The 23,454-nt window shown below is 40.1% G+C and overlaps 1 protein-coding gene and 1 long non-coding RNA gene across 9 annotated transcripts; both read left to right on the forward strand.

The window, feature by feature from the left end:
- Positions 1–9,427: 9,427 nt before the first annotated feature.
- LOC126630656 (uncharacterized) lies at positions 9,428–21,672 on the forward strand. 8 transcript variants are annotated; one of them, XR_007626060.1, is made up of 7 exons: positions 9,428–9,552; positions 9,707–9,826; positions 9,936–10,053; positions 17,929–18,081; positions 19,192–19,275; positions 20,654–20,694; positions 20,806–21,672. XR_007626060.1 is itself a non-coding variant. In XM_050300818.1 (6 exons), exons 3-6 carry the CDS (start codon positions 9,948–9,950, stop codon positions 20,438–20,440), a joined length of 354 nt encoding a protein of 117 aa, XP_050156775.1. In that variant the 5' UTR covers positions 9,428–9,552; positions 9,707–9,826; positions 9,936–9,947; the 3' UTR covers positions 20,441–20,647. The 8 variants fall into 8 exon arrangements, 6 of the variants coding, with proteins under 6 accessions (XP_050156775.1, XP_050156771.1, XP_050156770.1 ...); XR_007626059.1 differs by lacking the exon at positions 20,654–20,694 and having other exon boundaries at positions 20,806–21,482; XM_050300818.1 differs by lacking the exons at positions 20,654–20,694; positions 20,806–21,672 and adding an exon at positions 20,433–20,647 and having other exon boundaries at positions 17,926–18,081.
- Positions 13,918–16,437, forward strand: LOC126630663 (uncharacterized). The gene is made up of 2 exons (XR_007626066.1): positions 13,918–14,061; positions 14,913–16,437. It is a non-coding gene; the product is annotated as an uncharacterized LOC126630663 (long non-coding RNA).
- Positions 21,673–23,454: the final 1,782 nt, after the last annotated feature.

Raw genomic sequence — 23,454 nt, forward strand, 5'->3', positions numbered from 1 at the left:
GAGCTATTGTTGCGTGTGGGAAGTGGGTGATTGAACAGTAAGATTCATGTGCTTTCTACTTCACCAGAAGTCTTCGACAGAATGCCCATAATTTCTGCAAAGCTGAGTGCGTGTGACAGGTGCTGACAAGGCTAGAAAAGTAGGTGCCTCTTCGATTTCTGAGATCGGCCCTCGTGGTCTCTGAGCAGCCCAGCTTTTGAGAAAGCAAGCGCCTCTTCGATTGATTCGGAGAACGATGCCTCATCGATTTTTGAGAAAGCAATCATGCTGGGGGTCTGGCTCTCGAAGATTCGGGGAGCAGTGTCTCTTCGATTTTTGAGAAAGTAATCACGTTGGGAGTCTGGCTCTCGAGATTCGGAGGGCGGTGCCTCTTCGATTTTGGAGCAAGCAATCTTGTTGGGAGTGTTTTCTCGAATGTGAGTAAAGGTTGGGCATGTTTGCTAGTCTACCTTGCCACGAAGCACAGAGGTTGACACACAGGGACTTTCCAATTATCCAGCAATGGTACTGTTCCTTTACCCTCTCTTCGATTTTTAAGAAAGTAGTCATGTTGGGAGTCTGGCTCTCGAGATTCGGAGGACGGTGCCTCTTCGATTTTGGAGCAAGCAATCTTATTGGGAGTGTTTTCTCGAATGTGAGTAAAGGTTGGGCATGTTTGCTAGTCTACCTTGCCACGAAGCACAGAGGTTGACACACAGGGACTTTCCAATTATCCAGCAGTGGTACTGTTCCTTTACCCTTGTGGGTAATAATATGGTAGCTAGACCTTCAAAATTTATGGGTCTAAACTTTGTTAGTGCTGTTTCTTTGCTATTCTTTTACCCTTCTTGGTCAGAGCGATGTAGTGGGAGTTGCAAGCTTCACGTGCTCAACTTTGGCAGAGAACTTTGGCAAAGTTATCTGTGGTACCCATGAGCTATTGTTGCGTGTGAGAAGTGGGTGATTGAACAGTAAGATTCATGTGTTTTCTACTTCCCTAGAAGTCTTCGACAGAATGCCCATAATTTCTGCAAAGCTGAGTGTGCGTGTGACGGGTGCTGACAAGGCTGGAAAAGTAGGTGCCTCTTCGATTTCTGAGATCGGCCCTCGTGGTCTCTGGGGAGCCCAGCTTTTGAGAAAACGAGCGCCTCTTCGATTTCTGAGATCGGCCTTCGTGGTCTTTGAGCAGCCCAACTTTGAGAAAGCAAACGCCTCTTCGATTTCTGAGATCAACCCTCGTGATCTCTAAGCAGCCCAGCTTTTGAGAAAGCAAACGCCTCTTCGATTTCTGAGCAGGCGCCTCTTCGATTTCCGAAGCTCCGTCGAGTGCAGATTTTTATAGAGGCTGACATTAAGTTCCAAAGCACACTTGAATCTCCACCAGTAGAAGCTTCATTCTTGCACTTCTAAGATCTTGATTTGTCCGACCTCTTCTCTCTTCAACACCTTTGAAAATGTCTGGCCCCTCCGACCGTCGTTTTGACTTGAACCTTGTTGAAGAGGCAGCCCCGCCTTCTCCAGACAACATATGGCGCCCATCCTTCGTCTCCCCTACTGGTCCTCTTACCGTTGGGGATTCCGTGATGAAGAATGATATGACCGCTGCGGTGGTGGCCAGGAACCTTCTCACTCCCAAAGATAACAGACTACTTTCCAAACGGTCTGATGAGTTAGCTGTTAAGGATTCGCTGGCTCTCAGTGTTCAGTGTGCAGGTTCTGTGTCTAATATGGCCCAACGCCTATTTGCTCGAACCCGCCAAGTTGAATCCTTGGCGGCTGAAGTGATGAGTCTCAAACAGGAGATTAGAGGGCTCAAGCATGAGAATAAACAGTTGCACCGGCTCGCACATGACTATGCTACAAACATGAAGAGGAAGCTTGACCAGATGAAGGAAACTGATGGTCAGGTTTTACTTGATCATCAGAGATTTGTGGGTTTGTTCCAAAGGCATTTATTGCCTTCGTCTTCTGGGGCTGTACCGCGTAATGAAGCTCCGAATGATCAACCTCTGATGCCTCCTCCTTCTAGGGTTCTGTCCAGTACTGAGGCTCCAAATGATCCCCCTCCGGTGCCTTCTCTTTCTGGGGCTCTACCGACTGCTGAGACTTCTCCTAAGCAACCTTTGTGAAGGCTCCGTCTTGTGTGTTTATTTTGACTCATGTATATGTACATATTTGTAGCTGATCGGGGATATCAATAAATAAGCTTTCCTTCATTTCAACGTATTGTGTTAAATACACCAAAGTCTTCTTCGCTAAGTTCTTTGAATTTTCTTTTGTTGAAGCTTGTATGTTGAAGCTTTCTGAGTGGAGCATGTAGGTTGGGGTAGTGTTCCCTTAATTTCCCGAGTGAGGAAAACTTCTCGATTGAAGACTTGGAAAATCCAAGTCACTGAGTGGGATCGGCTATATGAATCTTAGAACGCCATTGTGCTCGATCCTGTGTCATGTCCTCCGTTAGATCCAAGTACTCTAAGTCTTTTCTTAGAGTCTCTTCCAAAGTTTTCCTAGGTCTTCCTCTACCCCTTCGGCCCTGAACCTCTGTCCCATAGTCGCATCTTCTAATCGGAGCGTCAGTAGGCCTTCTTTGCACATGTCCAAACCACCGTAACCGATTTTCTCTCATCTTTCCTTCAATTTCGGCTACTCCTACTTTACCCCGGATATCCTCATTCCTAATCTTATCCTTTCTCGTGTGCCCACACATCCAACGAAGCATCCTCATCTCCGCTACACCCATTTTGTGTACGTGTTGATGTTTCACCGCCCAACATTCTGTGCCATACAGCATCGCCGGCCTTATTGCCGTCCTATAAAATTTTCCCTTGAGCTTCAATGGCATACGGCGGTCACACAACACACCGGATGCACTCTTCCACTTCATCCATCCAGCTTGTATTCTATGGTTGAGATCTCCATCTAATTCTCCGTTCTTTTGCAAGATAGATCCTAGGTAACGAAAACGGTCGCTTTTTGGTATTTCTTGATCTCCGATCCTCACCCCTAACTCGTTTTGGCCTCCATTTGCACTGAACTTGCACTCCATATATTCTGTCTTTGATCGGCTTAGGCGAAGACCTTTAGATTCCAACACTTCTCTCCAAAGGTTAAGCTTTGCATTTACCCCTTCCTGAGTTTCATCTATCAACACTATATCGTCTGCGAAAAGCATACACCAAGGAATATCATCTTGAATATGTCCTGTTAACTCATCCATTACCAACGCAAAAAGGTAAGGACTTAAGGATGAGCCTTGATGTAATCCTACAGTTATGGGGAAGCTTTCGGTTTGTCCTTCATGAGTTCTTACGGCAGTCTTTGCTCCTTCATACATATCCTTTATAGCTTGGATATATGCTACTCGTACTCCTTTCTTCTCTAAAATCCTCCAAAGAATGTCTCTTGGGACCCTATCATACGCTTTTTCCAAATCTATAAAGACCATGTGTAAATCCTTTTTCCCATCTCTATATCTTTCCATCAATCTTCGTAAGAGATAGATTGCCTCCATGGTTGAGCGCCCTGGCATGAACCCGAATTGGTTGTCCGAAACCCGTGTCTCTTGCCTCAATCTATGCTCAATGACTCTCTCCCAGAGCTTCATTGTATGACTCATTAGCTTAATACCCCTATAGTTCATGCAATTTTGTACGTCGCCCTTGTTCTTGTAGATAGGCACCAAAGTGCTCGTTCGCCACTCATTTGGCATCTTCTTCGTTTTCAAAATCCTATTGAAAAGGTCAGTGAGCCATGTTATACCTGTCTCTCCCAAAAGTTTCCACACTTCGATTGGTATATTGTCTGGGCCTATTGCTTTTTTATGCTTCATCTTCTTCAAAGCTACAACCACTTCTTCCTTCCGGATTCGACGATAAAAAGAGTAGTTTCTACACTTTTCTGAGTTACTCAACTCCCCTAAAGAATCACTCATTTCATGTCCTTCATTGAAAAGATTATGAAAATAACCTCTCCATCTGTCTTTAACCGCGTTCTCTGTAGCAAGAACCTTTCCATCCTCATCCTTGATGCACCTCACTTGGTTTAGGTCCCTTGTCTTCTTTTCCCTTGCTCTAGATAGTTTATAGATATCCAACTCTCCTTCTTTGGTATCTAGTCGTTTATACATATCGTCGTAAGCCGCTAACTTAGCTTCTCTGACAGCTTTTTTCGTCTCTTGCTTCGCTTTTCTATACTTTTCACCATTTTCATCGGTCCTCTCCTTGTATAAGGCTTTACAACATTCCTTCTTAGCCTTCACCTTTGTTTGTACCTCCTCATTCCACCACCAAGATTCCTTTTGGTGTGGGGCAAAGCCCTTGGACTCTCCTAATACCTCTTTTGCTACTTTTCGGATACAACTAGCCATGGAATCCCACATTTGGCTAGCTTCCCCCTCTCTATCCCACACACATTGGGTGATTACCTTCTCTTTGAAAATGACTTGTTTTTCTTCTTTTAGATTCCACCATCTAGTCCTTGGGCACTTCCAAGTCTTGTTCTTTTGTCTTACTCTTTTGATATGTACATCCATCACCAACAAGCGATGTTGATTAGCCACGCTCTCTCCTGGTATAACTTTGCAATCCTTACAAGTTATACGATCCCCTTTCCTCATTAGAAGAAAATCTATTTGTGTTTTTGACGACCCACTCTTGTAGGTGATCACATGTTCTTCTCTCTTCTTAAAGAAGGTGTTGGCTAAGAAGAGATCATATGCCATTGCAAAATCCAAGATAGCTTCCCCATCCTCGTTTCTCTCCCCAAAACCATGGCCACCATGAAAACCTCCATAGTTGCCTGTCTCCCTGCCCACGTGTCCATTTAAATCTCCTCCTATAAATAACTTCTCCGTCTGAGCAATTCCTTGCACCAAGTCTCCAAGATCTTCCCAAAATTTCTCCTTCGAACTCGTATCCAACCCTACTTGAGGTGCGTACGCACTAATCACATTGATAAGTTCTTGTCCTATTACAATCTTGATTGCCATGATTCTATCTCCTACCCTCTTGACATCTACAACATCTTGTACCAAGGTCTTGTCCACGATGATGCCAACACCGTTTCTCGTTCTATTTGTGCCCGAATACCAAAGTTTAAACCCTGAGTTTTCTAGATCCTTTGCCTTACTACCAACCCACTTAGTTTCTTGTAGGCACATAATATTTATCCTTCTCCTCACCATAACTTCCACTACTTCCATAGATTTTCCCGTTAAGGTTCCTATATTCCACGTTCCTAAACGCATTTTGCTCTCTTGAACTCTACCCTTATGTCCTAGCTTCTTCACCCTCCCCCGTCTAATAGGATCAAAGTACTTCTTTTGTGTGTCCCGGGTAAAGTTGATAGGAGCATATGCTCCCAAACAACTTTGAGTGGAGTCGTTCGAAAAGAAGTTTCTATGGCCCCCTTGCTCATTTAACACTGCATCCGGGTGCCGATGGAGATGCAGCGACCCTTGCTCACTTATCACTGTGCTCAGGCCACACAGCGCGCCACTTACGGGTGACGCCCTAGCTTTAGCGCGATTTTGTTCTGGATTCATTTTCATAAGGATTCGACGTGATCATGGAGTGCCGGCTGTCGACTACCTGACGCCCTCCCCCTCCTCCTTTATCCGGGCTTGGGACCGGCCATGTAAGACATAGGCGGAGTTATCATGATGCTCCAATTAGACAAAAATATTATTCATACCATCTATTTGTACCAATTTGATGCTTTTGTAGACCCTCACATGCAAAAGAAAGAGAAAGAAGGGTTATTGTTTCTGGCTGCTCGGTAGAAGAGAGAGAAAAAGAGCCCTCATTATCTGTTCTAAAATTGAAGGGGGAACAGCACTGTAGCAGCCTCAATTCTTTGCACCTCGATTTCACTCTATTTACAACAATGCCAACCAAATTAGGCTGGGTTGGGAGGGTAATTCTCAAAATTTCAGACGGTGATTTTGTCCATATGGTTTAGCACAAAGCCACTCGATTTCATGCTATTTACAACAATACCAGCTAAATAGGGCTGGGTTGGGAAGGTAATTCTTAAAAGTTCAGAGTGTAATTTTGTCCGTTTGGTTTAGCACGGATTGCTGGTTTATAGATTGGGGTTAGGTTCTTGGGAAAATTAGAATGCCCTACATATTTTCTATAGTTGTTAGATTAAACATTCATCCCTTTTAAAGATTTGATTAAGGTGCTTCAATCAATTGCCACCTCAATAATTTTCTATTTATTTAATTTCCATGTCATTAATTTAAATGCATTTATATAGAGGCATAAGGTAGCTTAGCAACTAATTGCCTATAATATAGGAATTTAATTTCCTCAATCCCCTTCTGCGCATTAAATGACATTTTTTTAATATAAAAAATAAAAAATTAATTAACTAATTCCTCATTTCCTTATTATCAGTATTTAAAAAAAAATACTATTTCTATTAAAATTGTATCAATAAAAAGTCTTCAATACATATTTTTTTAATGTATAGATATATAAAAATATATACTTAAAACTTATGGTACATTTGAGAACAAAAGTATCAACTTTTGGTATGTTTAGATTTCAAATGTACCAAGAAACCAAATGTACAAAAAAATCAAATGTACCATAAAACCAAATGTACCCATTGTTATGTAACCTTTTTGGTACGTTTAGATTTCAAATATATAGAGAAACCAAATGTACCAAAATTTCAAATGTACCATAAAATCAAATGTGCCCATTGTCAGGTAATCCTATTGGTACGTTTAGATTCCTATTGTACCAAAAGACCAAATGAACAAAAAATCTCAAATGTACCACAAAACCAAATGTCTCTATCAGATAACCCTTTTGGTACATTTACATTCCAAATGTACCAAGAAATACAAAAAATCAATTCCACTATAAAACTAAATGTGTCCATATTATAGGTAACTAGACGTAGCTATATAATCAAACAAATTATCTATTCTAAAGTAGGGGGAGGGCAGGCACTGTTCACATTTGTTTTGATTTTGCTTTATTTACAACAATGCCAGCCGAATGTGGCTGGGTTGGGGGGTAATTCTCAAAAGTTCAGAGGGTGATTTTGTCTTTTGAGGTCAATTCCTCCCCCCTCGATTTTGCTTTATTTACAACAAAACCGTGGGATTTGGGGCTAGGTTGGAACGTAGTTATTAAAAGTTAGGGGGTAATTTTGGCTGAACAGATATATCGGTTTCACCAAATTTGCAAAATTGCCACTGGGCTTCAAAATTTTTTTATTATGTTAAATGACGAGACTACCCATCTCATCTTCAGATCCCACGGTGAGGATGGTGAGTTAAAGTGGTAGAATCATCTTTTTATCATTAGGGTTTCATTGGGGTTAGGTTCCTTCCCCGTCACTTCGTTCTGTCTTCGGCACATGCAAGGCCATGCCGATCCTGGCATGGGTGAGTGGGAGGGCGACAATGAGAGAAAGTGAGAGTGGCAGTGACAGAAAGAGAAATTACAGGGATTGGTAATCCCATCCCGTGTTTTCCCCTCATCTCTGTAACACTCAACCTCTCTCTAACCCTTTCTCTTTCACTATCTTTCAAACTCTCCCTTTCTCCCAACTCTCCATCTCTCTCAACTTTAGTCATAACCCTAATTTGTTCTTTCATTCCTCAATTTTCTCCATCCGAGCAATGAAAAATCGAACTGGGTTTTCAGATTATTGATGCACAGGGATTCACAGACAAGGAAGGGAGAGAGAGAGAGAGAGAGAGAGAGAGAGAGAGAGAGAGTTGATTGAGGGAGTTGGTGAGTATGGGCTTGCACAGAGGGAAGAACACAGAAAGAGAGAGAACGATTGCACAGAGACAAGGAGAGAGACAGAAAGAAAGATCGTAGAAAGAGGAGGATGACGAAAATTGAGGAGGAACCCATGCCTGCAGAGAGTAAGTTCTGAACCAAAGCTTATTTTCTCTAATTTTTGGCTATGCGACAACAAATTTCTGAAGCGGAAGAATCAAAGAACCTTGCGTTTAGAATTTAACCCTAATTTTTCTCTCTACAGGACAAAAAATTACCAGTGAAGGAAGAGACTGTGAGGTAAGTGAAACTCAGACTGGAGAAGACAAGCAATGGCAGAGGAACCAAGGCAGTAGATCTTTGATAAAAGGTATAAATCCTTTTCCTTTCTGGTAGTTTGCCCTCGCCTAAAAATGTGATTTGCAAGGTTTCCCAAAATAACAACATTCAAAACAATGGAGTGATTTCGCTTTTCACAAATTTACACCGGTTGTCATCTGTAAATGTTATACAATGTTGACTTCCAAACTTTATCTCTAACATTTTAGTGCGTTTTAGATAGGATGCAGTTATGGCCGTATAGCTATGTATTTTTTTTATCTTATTTTTCTTCTTTCCTTGGGCTATTATTAGGTGCACAGTACAGGGTAGACAAGCTTAGTGGTTTTCCTAAATGACGAGAAATTTTGGAATTGAAAACATGATGAGATTTTAGGAACTACCCATAGGCTGTAGTTTTCCCCAAATTAGCGGTTTCTTTAATCATGTTTGTTTGATAGTGTTGCGGTGCTCAGAAAATTTAAGGATTTAAAATATCATGGGTTAGGGGTTTTAAGAAATACCAAGTTCTATAGTTTAGCACCTTTGTTCTTATTAGGATTCTTCAACTTTGATTTGGATCGATTTTGGGTCTGCATGTTTTAATTGAGGTTAAAATTCAATTTTTTTTTAAATCTTTGATTGATTGATCAATTTTATTGTATAGATGATGTAAGAATTTGTCGCCAAGGGTTTGAGAGAAGGGTGGTTTCACCGGAATTGAAGCTCTGGCTCTCGGTTGTGAGTTCCATAAATATTTGATTGTGCAAATATACAATGATTTGTATTTTATGTCGATGATCAAAATGTGATCATAATCAATATTTATATATAGATAAATAACTGAAAGTTTTAGTTCCAGAGATGGAATAGGTATGAGTGGTTATTGAAATCTGTTCTGTTGTGTTTTTTCTGCAGGAGAAGTAAGAAATTACAATTGAAAAGGCCATGCGTAATAAGTTGAAATGTATCACCATCGTGAAAGGGCTGCAACTTTTTGTTGAGCTATCTGTTGTATTATATCCTTTGTCTTTCTATTTGGAGACTCTTATTTAAATCCTACCATAATAGGTGACTGCAATTTACTTTTGGATTTGATTCTTCACTGATAGGATGTTGTGGGGGCGTGATTTGGGGGAGATAGGGGAGGGGGTTGGGTGCAGAGAGAGGGTGAGGGCAGATGCACGATTAGGGGGACATAAAGAGAGTTGCTTGGGTCCAACATGAAGTTCGAAAGCCCGATCCGAGATGCAATTTCCATAATCCGATTCGCCTGAAATCCGACAACGTCCTCATCTCTTCTCGCGGCCTATAAGTGTTACTCCACTTTGGTTCTCATTAATTTGGAGTTTGTAGCACTTTTGGCTTTTCAATCGTAAAAATTGATTCTTTAAATTCTTTTTGCAGATCTTAAGATTGTACGACCCAGAAGTGACGGGCAGAACAAATGGATCCATGGATGGATGAAACTCTGAAAAAGACTCATGTCAGCCGCCAAGCTACCCGAAAAGTAAGGCTTCAAATTTGAGTTGTCTTGCATATCTGTGTGTGATTTTGATTTCTTTGGTTCTGGATGGTTTTTTATTTCTTTGATTCTGGGTGGATTTTGATTTCTTAGATTTCTGGGTTGGCTAATTTATGTGCTTATTTATTTCTTTATGCAGCTTTTAAATCTTGGGTGAGTTTTTCAATGACTTGCACACCTCGATTCGGTTGTTGCGGTTGAGGGGATTGAAGCCCAGTTTCAGCAACATTTACTCCCAAATCGAGTGTTTAACGGATAGGTATTTTCTTTTGCTTGGTTGTTGAGAAAATGAACGGCTGTTATGTAAATTGATCGTTTTTATCTCCATTTTTTGTATTAATTGGACGACAGTGATCCTGACATGGCAGATCTTCTTCTTGATGTTGTCTGTTCCTCAGTTTGAATTGATTGAATGGCGAATGACTGAAAAATACTGTCCCATCACCACGGAAAATGAGTTGTCCATTGTGAGCATAATCCATGGAGGTAATTCAATGTCGAACATTTTCTGAATGACTCTCCCAGTGCTAAAATTGAAAACCTGAAATATAGATGTAGAAGTTCCACCAATCAAATACAATCAATTAAATTGATAATATCCTTGCAACCCTATAACGTTATTGGAATAAATAAAAAATCAGCTCCCTCATGCTTCAGGAAAAGGATAAGCAAAAATCAAAGTAGCAATAAAAACTTTTTGTGTGGGGATGTCTAATGAGATGTTCCATTGTGTTTGTAATGCAATGCATGCGATAAATGGCGTTTTGTTCATCTTATCACGAGCAGGAAGATCTTTAGTTATAAAGTATGAATCCGTATTCATATTAATTAGAGATCCAAGATGTTTTTTAGACTAAAAGAAAGAGTTATAAAGTAAATATGGTTGCAGGACCAATGGACCAGAGGACCACATACTCTAACAATATATGATGAAAAGTACTCATTGTTCTCTTATTCATTTTCTAATTCTTCTCTATAAAGTATAATATGAAAATCTTATTTCAAAATTGTGTTTTCTCCCTTCAGAGAAAATTTGGGTTATAAGAGCTTAGTGCAAAGCTTCCTGTAAGTAGGGGAAAAAACCAAGGCACAGTTCCACTCAAGGTAGTTCAATCTTTCATTTTGGTCTGATTAGTACTTGCCCTCCAAGTATTAGATTTCTTGCAATTTTACTTTTACAATGCTCTTATAGTTTGCCATTTTGTTTTGAGATGCTTTTAATTCTTATTACATAGGGGAGCAGTAGTTCATGTGTGTGGATTTTTGTTTCGTTGTGTTTGGGGTTCAGAAGTGAATGTATTACGCAGGGATGGCTGGCTGTCAGCTTATCCCACGTATCTGTTATGTTTTCACTTTATTCATATGCTGAATTATGGTTAGATTGCTCAATGGGTGTTGGGAATCTGGGTGTTCTGTCAGTTTGGGTGTAATCGAATTGGGTCTTATTTGTCTAATTGGTCAATGATGGCGGTGTTTCGACATTAGTAAAAGTGAAACCTAGGCATTTCCTTAGAGCTAGGAAGCAACGAGATGGTTAATTTTTACTTTTAGTAATGGATATTCTTTTCTTTGTTTTTGAATTACTGTTCTAAATTCGTGTTTTTCAAATAATTCAGGCGGGGTTTTGGAAAGATCTGAATTTGGATTTAAACAATTGTGCAGATTTTTGGTATGACAGATAAGGAGATGGAATACAGGGTTGAGTTGTCCAACGAGCAAGTTTTTTGCATGGTTTATAGATTTGGAAAAAGCGTATGATAGGGTCCCAAGAGACATTCTTTGGAGGATTTTAGAGAAGAAAGGAGTACGAGTAGCATATATCCAAGCTATAAAGGATATGTATGAAGGAGCAAAGACTGCCGTAAGAACTCATGAAGGACAAACCGAAAGCTTTCCCATAACTGTAGGATTACATCAAGGCTCATCCTTAAGTCCTTACCTTTTTGCGTTGGTAATGGATGAGTTAACACGACATATTCAAGATGATATTCCTTGGTGTATGCTTTTCGCAGACGATATAGTGTTGATAGATGAAACTCAGGAAGGGGTAAATGCAAAGCTTAACCTTTGGAGAGAAGTGTTGGAATCTAAAGGTCTTCACCTAAGCCGATCAAAGACAGAATATATGGAGTGCAAGTTCAGTGCAAATGGAGGCCAAAACGAGTTAGGGGTGAGGATCGGAGATCAAGAAATACCAAAGAGCGACCGTTTTCGTTACCTAGGATCTATCTTGCAAAAGAACGGAGAATTAGATGGAGATCTCAACCATAGAATACAAGCTGGATGGATGAAGTGGAAGAGTGCATCCGGCGTGTTGTGTGACCGCCGTATGCCACTGAAGCTCAAGGGAAAATTTTATAGGATGGCAATAAGGCCGGCGATGCTGTATGGCACAGAATGTTGGGCGGTGAAACATCAACACGTACACAAAATGGGTGTAGCGGAGATGAGGATGCTTCGTTGGATGTGTGGGCACACGAGAAAGGATAAGATTAGGAATGAGGATATCCGGGGTAAAGTAGGAGTAGCCGAAATTGAAGGAAAGATGAGAGAAAATCGGTTACGGTGGTTTGGACATGTGCAAAGAAGGCCTACTGACGTTCCGATTAGAAGATGCGACTATGGGACAGAGGTTCAGGGCCGAAGGGGTAGAGGAAGACCTAGGAAAACTTTGGAAGAGACTCTAAGAAAAGACTTAGAGTACTTGGATCTAACGAAGGACATGACACAGGATCGAGCACAATGGCGTTCTAAGATTCATATAGCCGATCCCACTCAGTGACTTGGATTTTCCAAGTCTCCAACCGAGAAGTTTTCCTCACTCGGGAAATTAAGGGAACACTACCCCAACCTACATGCTCCACTCAGAAAGCTTCAACATACAAGCTTTAACAAAAGAAAATTCAAAGAACTTAGCGAAGAAGGCTTTGGTGTATTTAACACAATACGTTGAAATGAAGGAAAGCTTATTTATTGCTATCCCCAATAAGCTACAAATATGTACATATACATGAGTCAAAATAAGCACACAAGAGGGAGCCTTCACAAAGGTTGCTTAGGAGAAGTCTCAGCAGTCGGTAGAGCCCCAGAAAGAGAAGGCACCGGAGGGGGATCATTTGGAGCCTCAGTACTGGACAGAACCCTAGAAGGAGGAGGCATCAGAGGTTGATCATTTGGAGCCTCATTACGCGGTACAGCCCCAGAAGACGAAGGCAATAAATGCCTTTGGAACAAACCCACAAATCTCTGATGATCAAGTAAAACCTGACCATCAGTTTCCTTCATCTGGTCAAGCTTCCTCTTCATGTTTGTAGCATAGTCATGTGCGAGCCGGTGCAACTGTTTATTCTCATGCTTGAGCCCTCTAATCTCCTGTTTGAGACTCATCACTTCAGCCGCCAATGATTCAACTTGGCGGGTTCGAGCAAATAGGCGTTGGGCCATATTAGACACAGAACCTGCACACTGAACACTGAGAGCCAGCGAATCCTTAACAGCTAACTCATCAGACCGTTTGGAAAGTAGTCTATTATCTTTGGGAGTGAGAAGGTTCCTGGCCACCACCGCAGCGGTCATATCATTCTTCATCACGGAATCCCCAACGGTAAGAGGACCAGTAGGGGAGACGAAGGATGGGCGCCATATGTTGTCTGGAGAAGGCGGGGCTGCCTCTTCAACAAGGTTCAAGTCAAAACGACGGTCGGAGGGGCCAGACATTTTCAAAGGTGTTGAAGAGAGAAGAGGTCGGACAAATCAAGATCTTAGAAGTGCAAGAATGAAGCTTCTACTGGTGGAGATTCAAGTGTGCTTTGGAACTTAATGCCAGCCCCTATAAAAATCTGCACTCGACGAAGCTTCAGAAATCGAAGAGGCGCCTGCTCAGAAATCGAAGAGGCGTTTGCTTTCTCAAAAGCTGGGCTGCTTAGAGATCACGAGGGTTGATCTCAGAAATCGAAGAGGCGTTTGCTTTCTCAAAAGTTGGGCTGCTCAAAGACCACGAAGGCCAATCTCAAAAATCGAAGAGGCGCTCGCTTTCTCAAAAGCTGGGCTCCCCAGAGACCACGAGGGCCGATATCAGAAATCGAAGAGGCACCTACTTTTCCAGCCTTTTCCAGCCTTGTCAGCACCTGTCACACGCACACTTAGTTTTGCGGAAATTATGGGCATTCTGTCAAAGACTTCTGGGGAAGTAGAAAACACATGAATCTTACTGTTCAATCACCCACTTCCCACACGCAACAATAGCTCATGGGTACCACAGATAACTTTGCCAAAGTTCTCTGCCAAAGTTGAGCACGTGAAGCTTGCAGCTCCCACTACATCGCTCTGACCAAGAAGGGTAAAAGAATAGCAAAGAAACAGCACTAACAAAGTTTAGACCCATAAATTTTGAAGGTCTAGCTACCATATTATTACCCATAAGGGTAAAGGAACAGTACCACTGCTGGATAATTGGAAAGTCCCTGTGTGTCAACCTCTGTGCTTCGTGGCAAGGTAGACTAGCAAACATGCTCAACCTTTACTCACATTCGAGAAAACACTCCCAATAAGATTGCTTGCTCCAAAATCGAAGAGGCATCGTCCTCCGAATCTCGAGAGCCAGACTCCCAACATGACTACTTTCTCAAAAAGCGAAGAGACACTACTCCCCGAATCTCGAGAGCCAGACCCCCAGCATGATTGCTTTTTCAAAAATCGATGAGGCATCGTTCTCCGAATCAATCGAAGAGGCGCTCGCTTTCTCAAAAGCTGGGCTGCTCAGAGACCACGAGGGCCGATCTCAGAAATCGAAGAGGCACCTACTTTTCTAGCCTTGTCAGCACCTGTCACACGCACACTCAGCTTTGCAGAAATTATGGGCATTTTGTCGAAGACTTCTGGTGAAGTAGAAAGCACATGAATCTTACTGTTCAATCACCCACTTCCCACACGCAACAATAGCTCATGGGTACCACAAATAACTTTGCCAAAGTTCTCTGCCAAAGTTGAGCACGTGAAGCTTGCAGCTCCCACTACATCGCTCTGACCAAGAAAGGTAAAAGAATAGCAAAGAAACAGCACTAACAAAAGTTTAGACACATAAATTTTGAAGGTCTAGCTACCATATTATTACCCACAACTGTAAAGGAACAGTACCACTGCTGGATAATTGGAAAGTCCCTGTGTGTCAACCTCTGTGCTTCGTGGCAAGGTAGACTAGCAAACATGCCCAACCTTTACTCACATTCGAGAAAACACTCCCAATAAGATTGCTTGCTCCAAAATCGAAGAGAGGGTAAAGGAACAGTACCATTGCTGGATAATTGGAAAGTCCCTGTGTGTCAACCTTTGTGCTTCGTGGCAAGGTAGACTAGCAAACATGCCCAACCTTTACTCACATTCGAGACAACACTCCCAACAAGATTGCTTGCTCCAAAATCGAAGAGGCACCGCCCTCCGAATCTCGAGAGCCAGACTCCCAACATGATTACTTCCTCAAAAATCGAAGAGACACTGCTATCCGAATCTCGAGAGTCATACCCCCAGCATGATTGCTTTCTCAAAAATCGAAGAGGCATCGTTCTCCGAATCTCGAGAGCCAGATACCACAGACCACTTTTTCAAAGTGCTCTGACAGAGTTAAAACATGTGAAACTGGCAGCTCCCACTACCGTGCTATGACCAAGTAGGGTAAAGGAATAGCATTACTACTTGTTGTTAGGGAGACTCCTATATATGTCGACCTCCATCCCCAACGGACAGGCAGACCTGCAAAAATGCTCAACCCTTCATCATATCTGAGAGGGCACTCCCAACGAAGCCTTTCGAAATATTCAGCTTTCTTTCCCCCCGATAATACCTCTGCAAACAAGCTATACTAGAGCAAGAATATCTCATATCATCAGGGTTAAAAGCAAGAGTATCCCATATCATGCTTTTTCCCTGTCTTTTCTTTTGGCCTTGTTTTTACCTGCAAGACAAGGAGAAAGAGAGCAATCAGTCAGCACTTGGAATCAAGCTTCCAGCCAGGAACTGACTGCCTGGAACCCCTTACCTGATTACTTACCTGGCATTGCTCTCGAGTACTCATCTTCAACATCTTATGTTTCCAGGGAAGATTCCGCATCTGCTTGAGGAACAGATAGGGCAAGTGCGAAGGATACAAGGAAGCATGTGGAGACAAGCGTAACAGCACACGTGCCGATACATTCATTACTCTGTCAAAAGCAAAAGTATCCCATATCAGCAGGGTGGAACGTACTCTAGATTTGATGGACTTGTTTTGACCCTCAAATTCTTCAGTCGGCCTTATACTCTGGAGAAAACCAGAAAACCCTCCAGCTTAGTTCAAGAATAAGCCTGTGGAAAGTTACTTCTTCAAAAGCAAAAGTATCTCATATCATCTCTTCTCATTTTTCTTCTCTTTATCCTTCATGCTGCTGCAAGATGGGGAGAAGGTGAACAATCAGTCGGAGCTCTGATTGCTTACCTTGTCTGTCACCTCTTTCAGCAGACCCCCTAGCTCGGCGACTTGGGGGACTCCTACTACATGGTTTGTATCGCGCTTGACCAAGCCTGAAACTACAAGTAAGCTTCAAGTGAAATTGATACATTACCTTGTGCATCTCCACCAGTTAAAGATACCACCCCTGGATGGAGGAAGAGTACTTCCAGAGAAGATGCCACATCTACCTATGAGACAGATAAGGCAAGTCAAGACGACACCACACTCCGATACTTAGAAGTTTCGTGATTATGAGATCATTCTCCCACAATATTTCCTAATGTCATTTGTACTAAATCATTCACTTGTACTCACTAAATGAGAGCTTGAACCTATGTACTTGTGTAAACCCTTCACAATTAATGAGAACTCTTCTATTCCGTGGACGTAGCCAATCTGGGTGAACCACGTACATCTTGTGTTTGCTTTCCTATCTCTATCCATTTATATACTTATCCACACTAATGACCGGAGCAATCTAGCGAAGATCACAAAAAGCGATCGTTTTCGCTACCTAGGATCTATCTTGCAAGAGAACGGAGAATTAGATGGAGATCTCAACCATAGAATACGAGCTGGATGGAAAGAGTGCATCCGGCGTGTTGTGTGACCGTCGTAGGCCACTGAAGCTCAAGGGAAAATTTTATAGGACGGCAATAAGGCTAGCGATGTTGTATGGCACAGAATGTTGGGTGGTGAAGCATCAACACGTACACAAAATGGGTGTAGCGGAGATGAGGATGCTTCGTGGGATGTGTGGGCACACGAGAAAGGATAAGATTGGGAATGAGGATATCCGAGGTAAAGTAAGAGTAGCCGAAATTGTAGGAAATATGAGAGAAAATCGGCTCCGGTGATTTTGAACATGTGCAAAGAAGGCCGACTGACGCTCCGGTTCGAAGATGTGACTACGGGACAGAGGTTCAGGGCCGAAGGGGTAGAGGAAGACCTAGGACAACTTTGGAAGAGACTCTAAGAAAAGACTTAGAGTACTTGGATCTAACGGAGGACATGACACAAAACCGAGCGCAATGGCGTTCTAGGATTCATATAGCCGACCTCACTTAGTGGGAAAAGGCTTTGTTGTTGTTGTTGTTGTTATTGTTAATTTGTTGTATGACTATGTTTTCTCTTCGTTTTAATTATTCACTTCAACATCATCAATATGGTTAAAAGTTATAATACTATACTAAAATAGGTTTCATATACAACTTTCATTTGATCCCATAAGGGACTGTAAAGTTTAATTTGGTGGAATTAGAGTTTAACAACTTAACTGTAGACGATTAACATGTAAGCATTTTAAATTCAACCAGGTGCATAGACTTGAATTGCAAGTTTACATTTCCACTGTAATTTATAATTGCACCATAGAGAACCACTATAATTCTGAATGTTGTTATGTTAATTAAATGCTTAATAAATTTTGTAAAATAAAAAAATTTGTATATGGTTCCCACAGATTTAGAATGTGCAAGAAGCTAGGAAAAGGAATTTGTATACATTTTTCGTTTATTTGATTTTGCTAAATATTAATTTTACTATAATTGTTTGCTTCGTGTTTTAGGTTTTTGGAATTTTGATGTTTGGTGGTTATTTTGTGTTTCGATTAGAGCGTTTGGTAATTTGTGACTCTGTTGGTGCATGATCTCAGGATTCCAAATATAGTTCTCAAACTATATTTTGGGATCCCACCTCATATGCCAATACATTTTGTAATTAGGATCCAAGAAATTAATTGCCAATTTTTAGGGTTTTGCATAACCTGATTTCTGAGTTCGACTATGCAAATAATTATAAAATACATTATAACCAGATTTCTTGGAGGTTTGGATTTATGTGATCTCATCATCTCATGGTTTCTTTGTGTTCAGCAGAAAGCTTGGGAAGTTGCACAGGTCCCATTCAAGAATTTGGCGATGATGGTTTCATGATTTGGATGGTTGGGAGTATAGTGCATTTGTTTAGCATTGGAATCACATTTTCCGCTCTTTGGCAACCCATAAGCACCTTACATGGTGTAGGGAAGGGTAAATGACTCTCATTCTGTTAATCGGTCTGTATGTGTTTCATTCTCCACTTTAACTCCTTTGTTTGGTAGTGTTATATATTGTATTGATGCAGTATAGACTAATGCTTAAATTAGATATTGCTAAAAAAGGGTCTTTATCTTCTAAATCGTTAGCTTGCTCTACCTTGAATACGTTTCGAGTTCTTTTATATAAGATTATCCCTTATGAAGAAGTGAAATAAATAGGGTGATTCTTATATTTCTTAAGATTTGGTTCCCAAAATGATTGTGACGATGATGAAAAATGTTTATTATGTGATTTGAAGAAAAATGGTCACAATAAAAGTAACTCAAACTGTGTCATTCATAGAGGGAGGGAGGGAGGGAGAGAGAGATGGATTTGGTGAGAGGAAGGCATGCGGCTTGCAGGCAGACAAAGTCACAGGGGGTGTATGATTCAAGGGAGAGAGAGAGAGGGGATTGAGTGGTGATGCTCGATTTGGGGTTAGGCGACGGCGGGAGGGAGGGCAAGGGTTGTTGCATCCGTGTCATTCAGAGGGTTGCGAGAGAGTGAGAGTGCTGCGTTCTAGGGTTTGAGAGTTGGTTTCAAGAAAGTGAGAGGGCCGGAGTGGGGGTAAGGCTTGAGCTGAGTTTGTGGAATGGAGCTAGATTAGTTACAGACAGAGAAGGGGATAAGGGTGTGGAATGTCAGGGAGACTAAGGGAGAGGGAGGTCTGCCAAAAATTGGGATTAATGTTGAGGGGATTGTAGGGCAGACAGGCGCATCTGAGATAGAGATAGACAGAGATAGAAAGAGAGACGGAGACAGAACGAGAGATGGAAGGATTTCAGAGATTTGCAAATTCTTCCGCTTGCTGCCTGTTTTGTTTTGATTTGAAGATTTCTCAAGTGGCTATAATTTCATGGTAGGTTGGTTTAAAGCAGTTCCAAAATATGGGATCGTTTGGGATATGTTCCCCTCTCTCTACATTTCAGATCTCTGCATTTTCACAAATTAGGGTCATAAATTTCTCTCAGACTTCTGATTTTTGAATTTATGCTCAGTTTTTTGTTTGTTGAGATTTTCGGCCAATGGTCTGATTGACGTTGGGTTTACTCGAGTTTACAGGTCTATGTGTGCAGCAAGCAAAATCCTTTCATTCATATGAGCTTCTTGGGCCTCTTTTACCTTCACAGCAGCTTACCTACCTGGGTCAGTAATCTTAAATTGATTTCTTGATTTCTATTGTTGAATGTTTATCTTAAATTGATTCCTTCCAGCTTATTTCCGTCTGCAGCTTTTCTTTTGGCTCCAGAATACCATATGGAGACATATCATCTTTCTCTTCTCTCTCTTTCTTTCTTTGTCTTTCTCTCTTTATGAGCGCTGTCTTTATTTCTTTAGTTGCGCACCATCAGGGACCGTAGTTACATCTTATCTTTTTGCTAGATTTCTTTTACCTTTGAGTATTATGAGGATGGGATTTTAGACTCATCAACGACAAAAAAAAATTGCTTTCATTTTATAGGAGTGAAAGATTTGATTTTTCATGCACTTATCTTTTAATTTTATTTGTTTATTTAGTTCTCCCAATATTTTGGGTGAAATTCTACCCCATGCATTTGGGTTTTAGTCTTTTCTAGGCCAGTTGCTAGAAAAAAAAAAGGCGTTTTAGAGAGAGAGAGAGAGAAGACGGCTTGAAAAATTTAGTATCTTGAAGTGATAAAGCAAAGAGATTTCCAAAGCTAATCAAATTTTTATTGTCAGCTTGCTCTCTTTGGATTAATTGATGTTATAATGTATTTTGAAGCTTAAATTATAGATTCCTTTTCTGTAGCAAACCTTGATTTATCAGTGTATAGAAAAAAATAACAATTCATTTCAGTTTACATATTTCTGAAAAATTAGAGATGGTTTTATTAGTTTCAAATTATATACTACTGAAAAGTTTAACATCTGCTGAACACGTTGAGTGTTTGTAAATTAGCCAAATTATAGGGTCATGTGCAGGTGTTCTGTTTAAAACTTCTTTTTTTCATGAGTTTTTATTAAGCTTTGTGACTTTTTTTTGTATTTGTTGATTTCTAAATTACTATAATTAAGAACAAGATTAGTGAATTTATAATTTGCTGCTTAGCTTAACACGATCCTTGAATAAAATTTGAGTCTTGGTTAAAGTTAGGTCATATTTTTAAGAATCGTAAAAACTAAGGAAATTTTCTGGGTATCTCCTATTCAACTTTTGTTGGCAAATTGGTCTTTGCTAATCAATGTTATTTTTGGGTGCTAACTGTTTTGGTCTTTATAAATTTTGGTAGCGGTGATTTCTTCTACACTTATGATGTGACAACGTTGTGTAATAATTGTAGGTTTTTGAAAATTTTGAGCTTCACAAACTGTGGAAAAAGAAACAAGTTTTGCTGAAATCAATTTAAAGGCACAATAACAAATGTATAAAAAAAAAATCTATTCGATGATGTAATTTGGTTTGGATTTGTAAATTATGCTTTTCAATGTGGATTAATTGTTTAAGTAATTTTAGATTATGCTGATTGTCTGTTTTCTCTTCTACTTATTTTGTGTTTTCCAGCTATTTTTCTGTAATTACCTTTTGTTTATATTATAGGACAGGTTTGTAATTCTTATTTTGATAACTTTTTCTCCTTTCTCTCTTTTTGATACTTTGCATGTGTATTCACTTGGAAAAAAAATACTTCAGTCTAAATGATATTAATGTTGCAGGATATATTTTCTTTTGGAGCCATAAAATCTACAACAGATTTCCAAGAATACAATGAGGTTGCTGGCGTTTCAGCGCTTGACTTCGGTTACACAAATAACACTGCAGTGTACCATACAAAAGTTTTTTTCCTTCCCTTTTGCCACTTTTTTGGGATATTAGTTACAAAATCTGTTTAGAGCATAGATTTGAAATTTACAGGACGAGTTAGTAAGTTAATTAGTTAATTTGATTCTCAATGGATATGAGTTATTGCGATTTGCAGAGATAGACTAAAGACATAAAGAAAACAATGTTTGTTTTGAGTACTTCTCACGTTATTGAGGCACAAATGTTGTTCCTGCATTAATTAATTTTTTTTATATCGAAATTGAATAAATTTAATTTTCCTTGATATCCAAATGTATTAAAGTAATTTTGATTGAAGTTTGTTTATGTCTGCTTTCCAAGATTCATTTTTTGGTTACCAGATATCTCACTTTGTTTATGGTTTGCTTTTTTTTAGTTAACTGAAACTGAGGCTTTTTATTCTTTGTGTTTTCAAGACTTCATTCACCTTTTACAAGTCAACCCTACAATACCAAAGTACAAGAGAAACAAAGAGTAGAGGTAATTTTTGCTCTAACTTGGAATAGTTTCTAAGATTTGTATTGTGCAATTGTCCAGTGTTAACTACTAAATCGATTAAAAAATATTTTGTAAGGGCTGCGCTGCCATTCAATTACCTATGGAATTTATAACATGTAATTAGTTTCTTTTTAGTTGAGTTCAAATAATGTTGATTGCGCTGTTATAAAGCTCTTTTTTATAGTTAGGTTGAAAACCTTATCGATATATTCTTTATTTAGTTGGTCCAATTTGTAACAGATGAGATTGTTTTGTTTGATGTTTCAATCAAAATTTGATCCTTTTTTTGTGTGTGAAATTATAATGGAATTGCAAGTCAAGTATATCTTAAGATTCTTGGTTGCATACCCACCTTCCCACAACTATTAGTCTCTTGATTGGATGGATTTTTATAATTTCTTGGATCTAGGGTTACAATGCTTTTTATAATTTCCTAGATCTATCATTTTTGTTCATTCAGATTATGTTGAATGTTTTTTAGGTTAAATGTGTCTTATTCATGTAGTTAAGGCTGGTGCATTCAAGTCCCGCAGCATCGCGCAGACTTATTACTAGTCTTTACTATGTGTTGGGTCTTCTAAATAATAAAATTTGACAATTTTTTTTATAAATATTCTACTATATTCACACAAAAAAAAGTAAATATTATAACAAACAATATGTTGATGCACAAAACCAGAGGTCTTGGAACAACGTAAATCCGACCATGAATCTGCAAGAAATGTAAATAACACAAGATGTATCGTGGTTCACCCCAATGTTTGAGCTACGTCCACACTGATTATTGCATTTCTAAGAGGATTGTGAGGGAGAGTGTGAGGCTTTGAGAGGGGTGAGAAGGCTTAAGAAATGGCCTCTCTAATGGTGAATGTGAGAGGTCCTTTTATAGAATAAGGACTCCTCACTTATTACATATTTGCCTCTTCCTTTATTACATAATTACATTTAAGTCCCCCGAGTATTTATACGAGATCTAAATACGGAGGCCCTAAGTATGGTACTAACAGTAGTTCCCCAAGTCTTCAGTCAAGAGAGTCTTTTGGCTGGAGACTTGAAATTCAGTCCATGTGTGGGCCGAAGTAACTAGATGTCGTCTTGGACTAATACTCGATATGAGGCGGTGCTCAATATGAAATGATGCTCAACTAGAAGTAGCACATGTTACGAGGCTGTTCTGCTTGCGGTTTATGTTGCCATGGTTGGCTCGACTTGTGGCGTTTGAAGGTGAGGGAGTTCCTTTTATAGAATAAGGGTTCGCTCCTCAATACATAAATATGGGCTAGAGTTGATGCTCGCGGCGAGACGATTGCTCAGTAGGCGGTGATGCTCTCTAATGATGGTGAGGGAGTCCCTTTTATAGAATAAGGGCTCGCTCCTTAATACATAAATGATGGGCTAGAGTCCCCCAAGTATTTTTCATGAGACCCAGTTGAGGCCCAGTATATGGTACATAATGTAGTCCCTCAAGTCTTTGATCAATAGAGTCTGTTGGTTGGAGACTTCAAATTGAATCCATGTATGGGCCGAAGTGGCGGTTATTTAGAGGTGGTATTTATATACCCTGCACTGAAGCTTTGTAGGTGAAGCTTTGCAAGTGAAGCTTTGAAGTTGGAGCTCTGTAAATGAAACTTTTGTAAATGAAGCTTTTGAAGCTGGAGCTCTGTAAATAAAGCTTTTGAAGCTAGAGCTTTTGTAAATGAAGCTTTTGAAGCTGATTGACATGAGTGATGCTCATGAATGTTTATGTTTATTGACATGAGTGATGCTCATAGATGTTGACATGAGTGATGCTCATGAATGTTGACATGAATGATGGTCATGAATGTTTATGTATGATTGATATGAGTGGTGTTCATGAATGTTTATGTATGATTGACATAAGTAATGCTCATGTATAATTTGAAGTACCGGGCGTACTTTTGATCACCTGGTTGGTGATAATAGTGGCAGGATGCCGAATAATTTTGGAGTACTGGGCGTACTTTTGGTCGCTTGGTTCGTGATAATAGCGGCAGGGTGCCGAA

Source organism: Malus sylvestris, chromosome 7 (genome assembly GCF_916048215.2).
Source record: "Malus sylvestris chromosome 7, drMalSylv7.2, whole genome shotgun sequence".
NCBI lineage: Eukaryota > Viridiplantae > Streptophyta > Magnoliopsida > Rosales > Rosaceae > Malus > Malus sylvestris.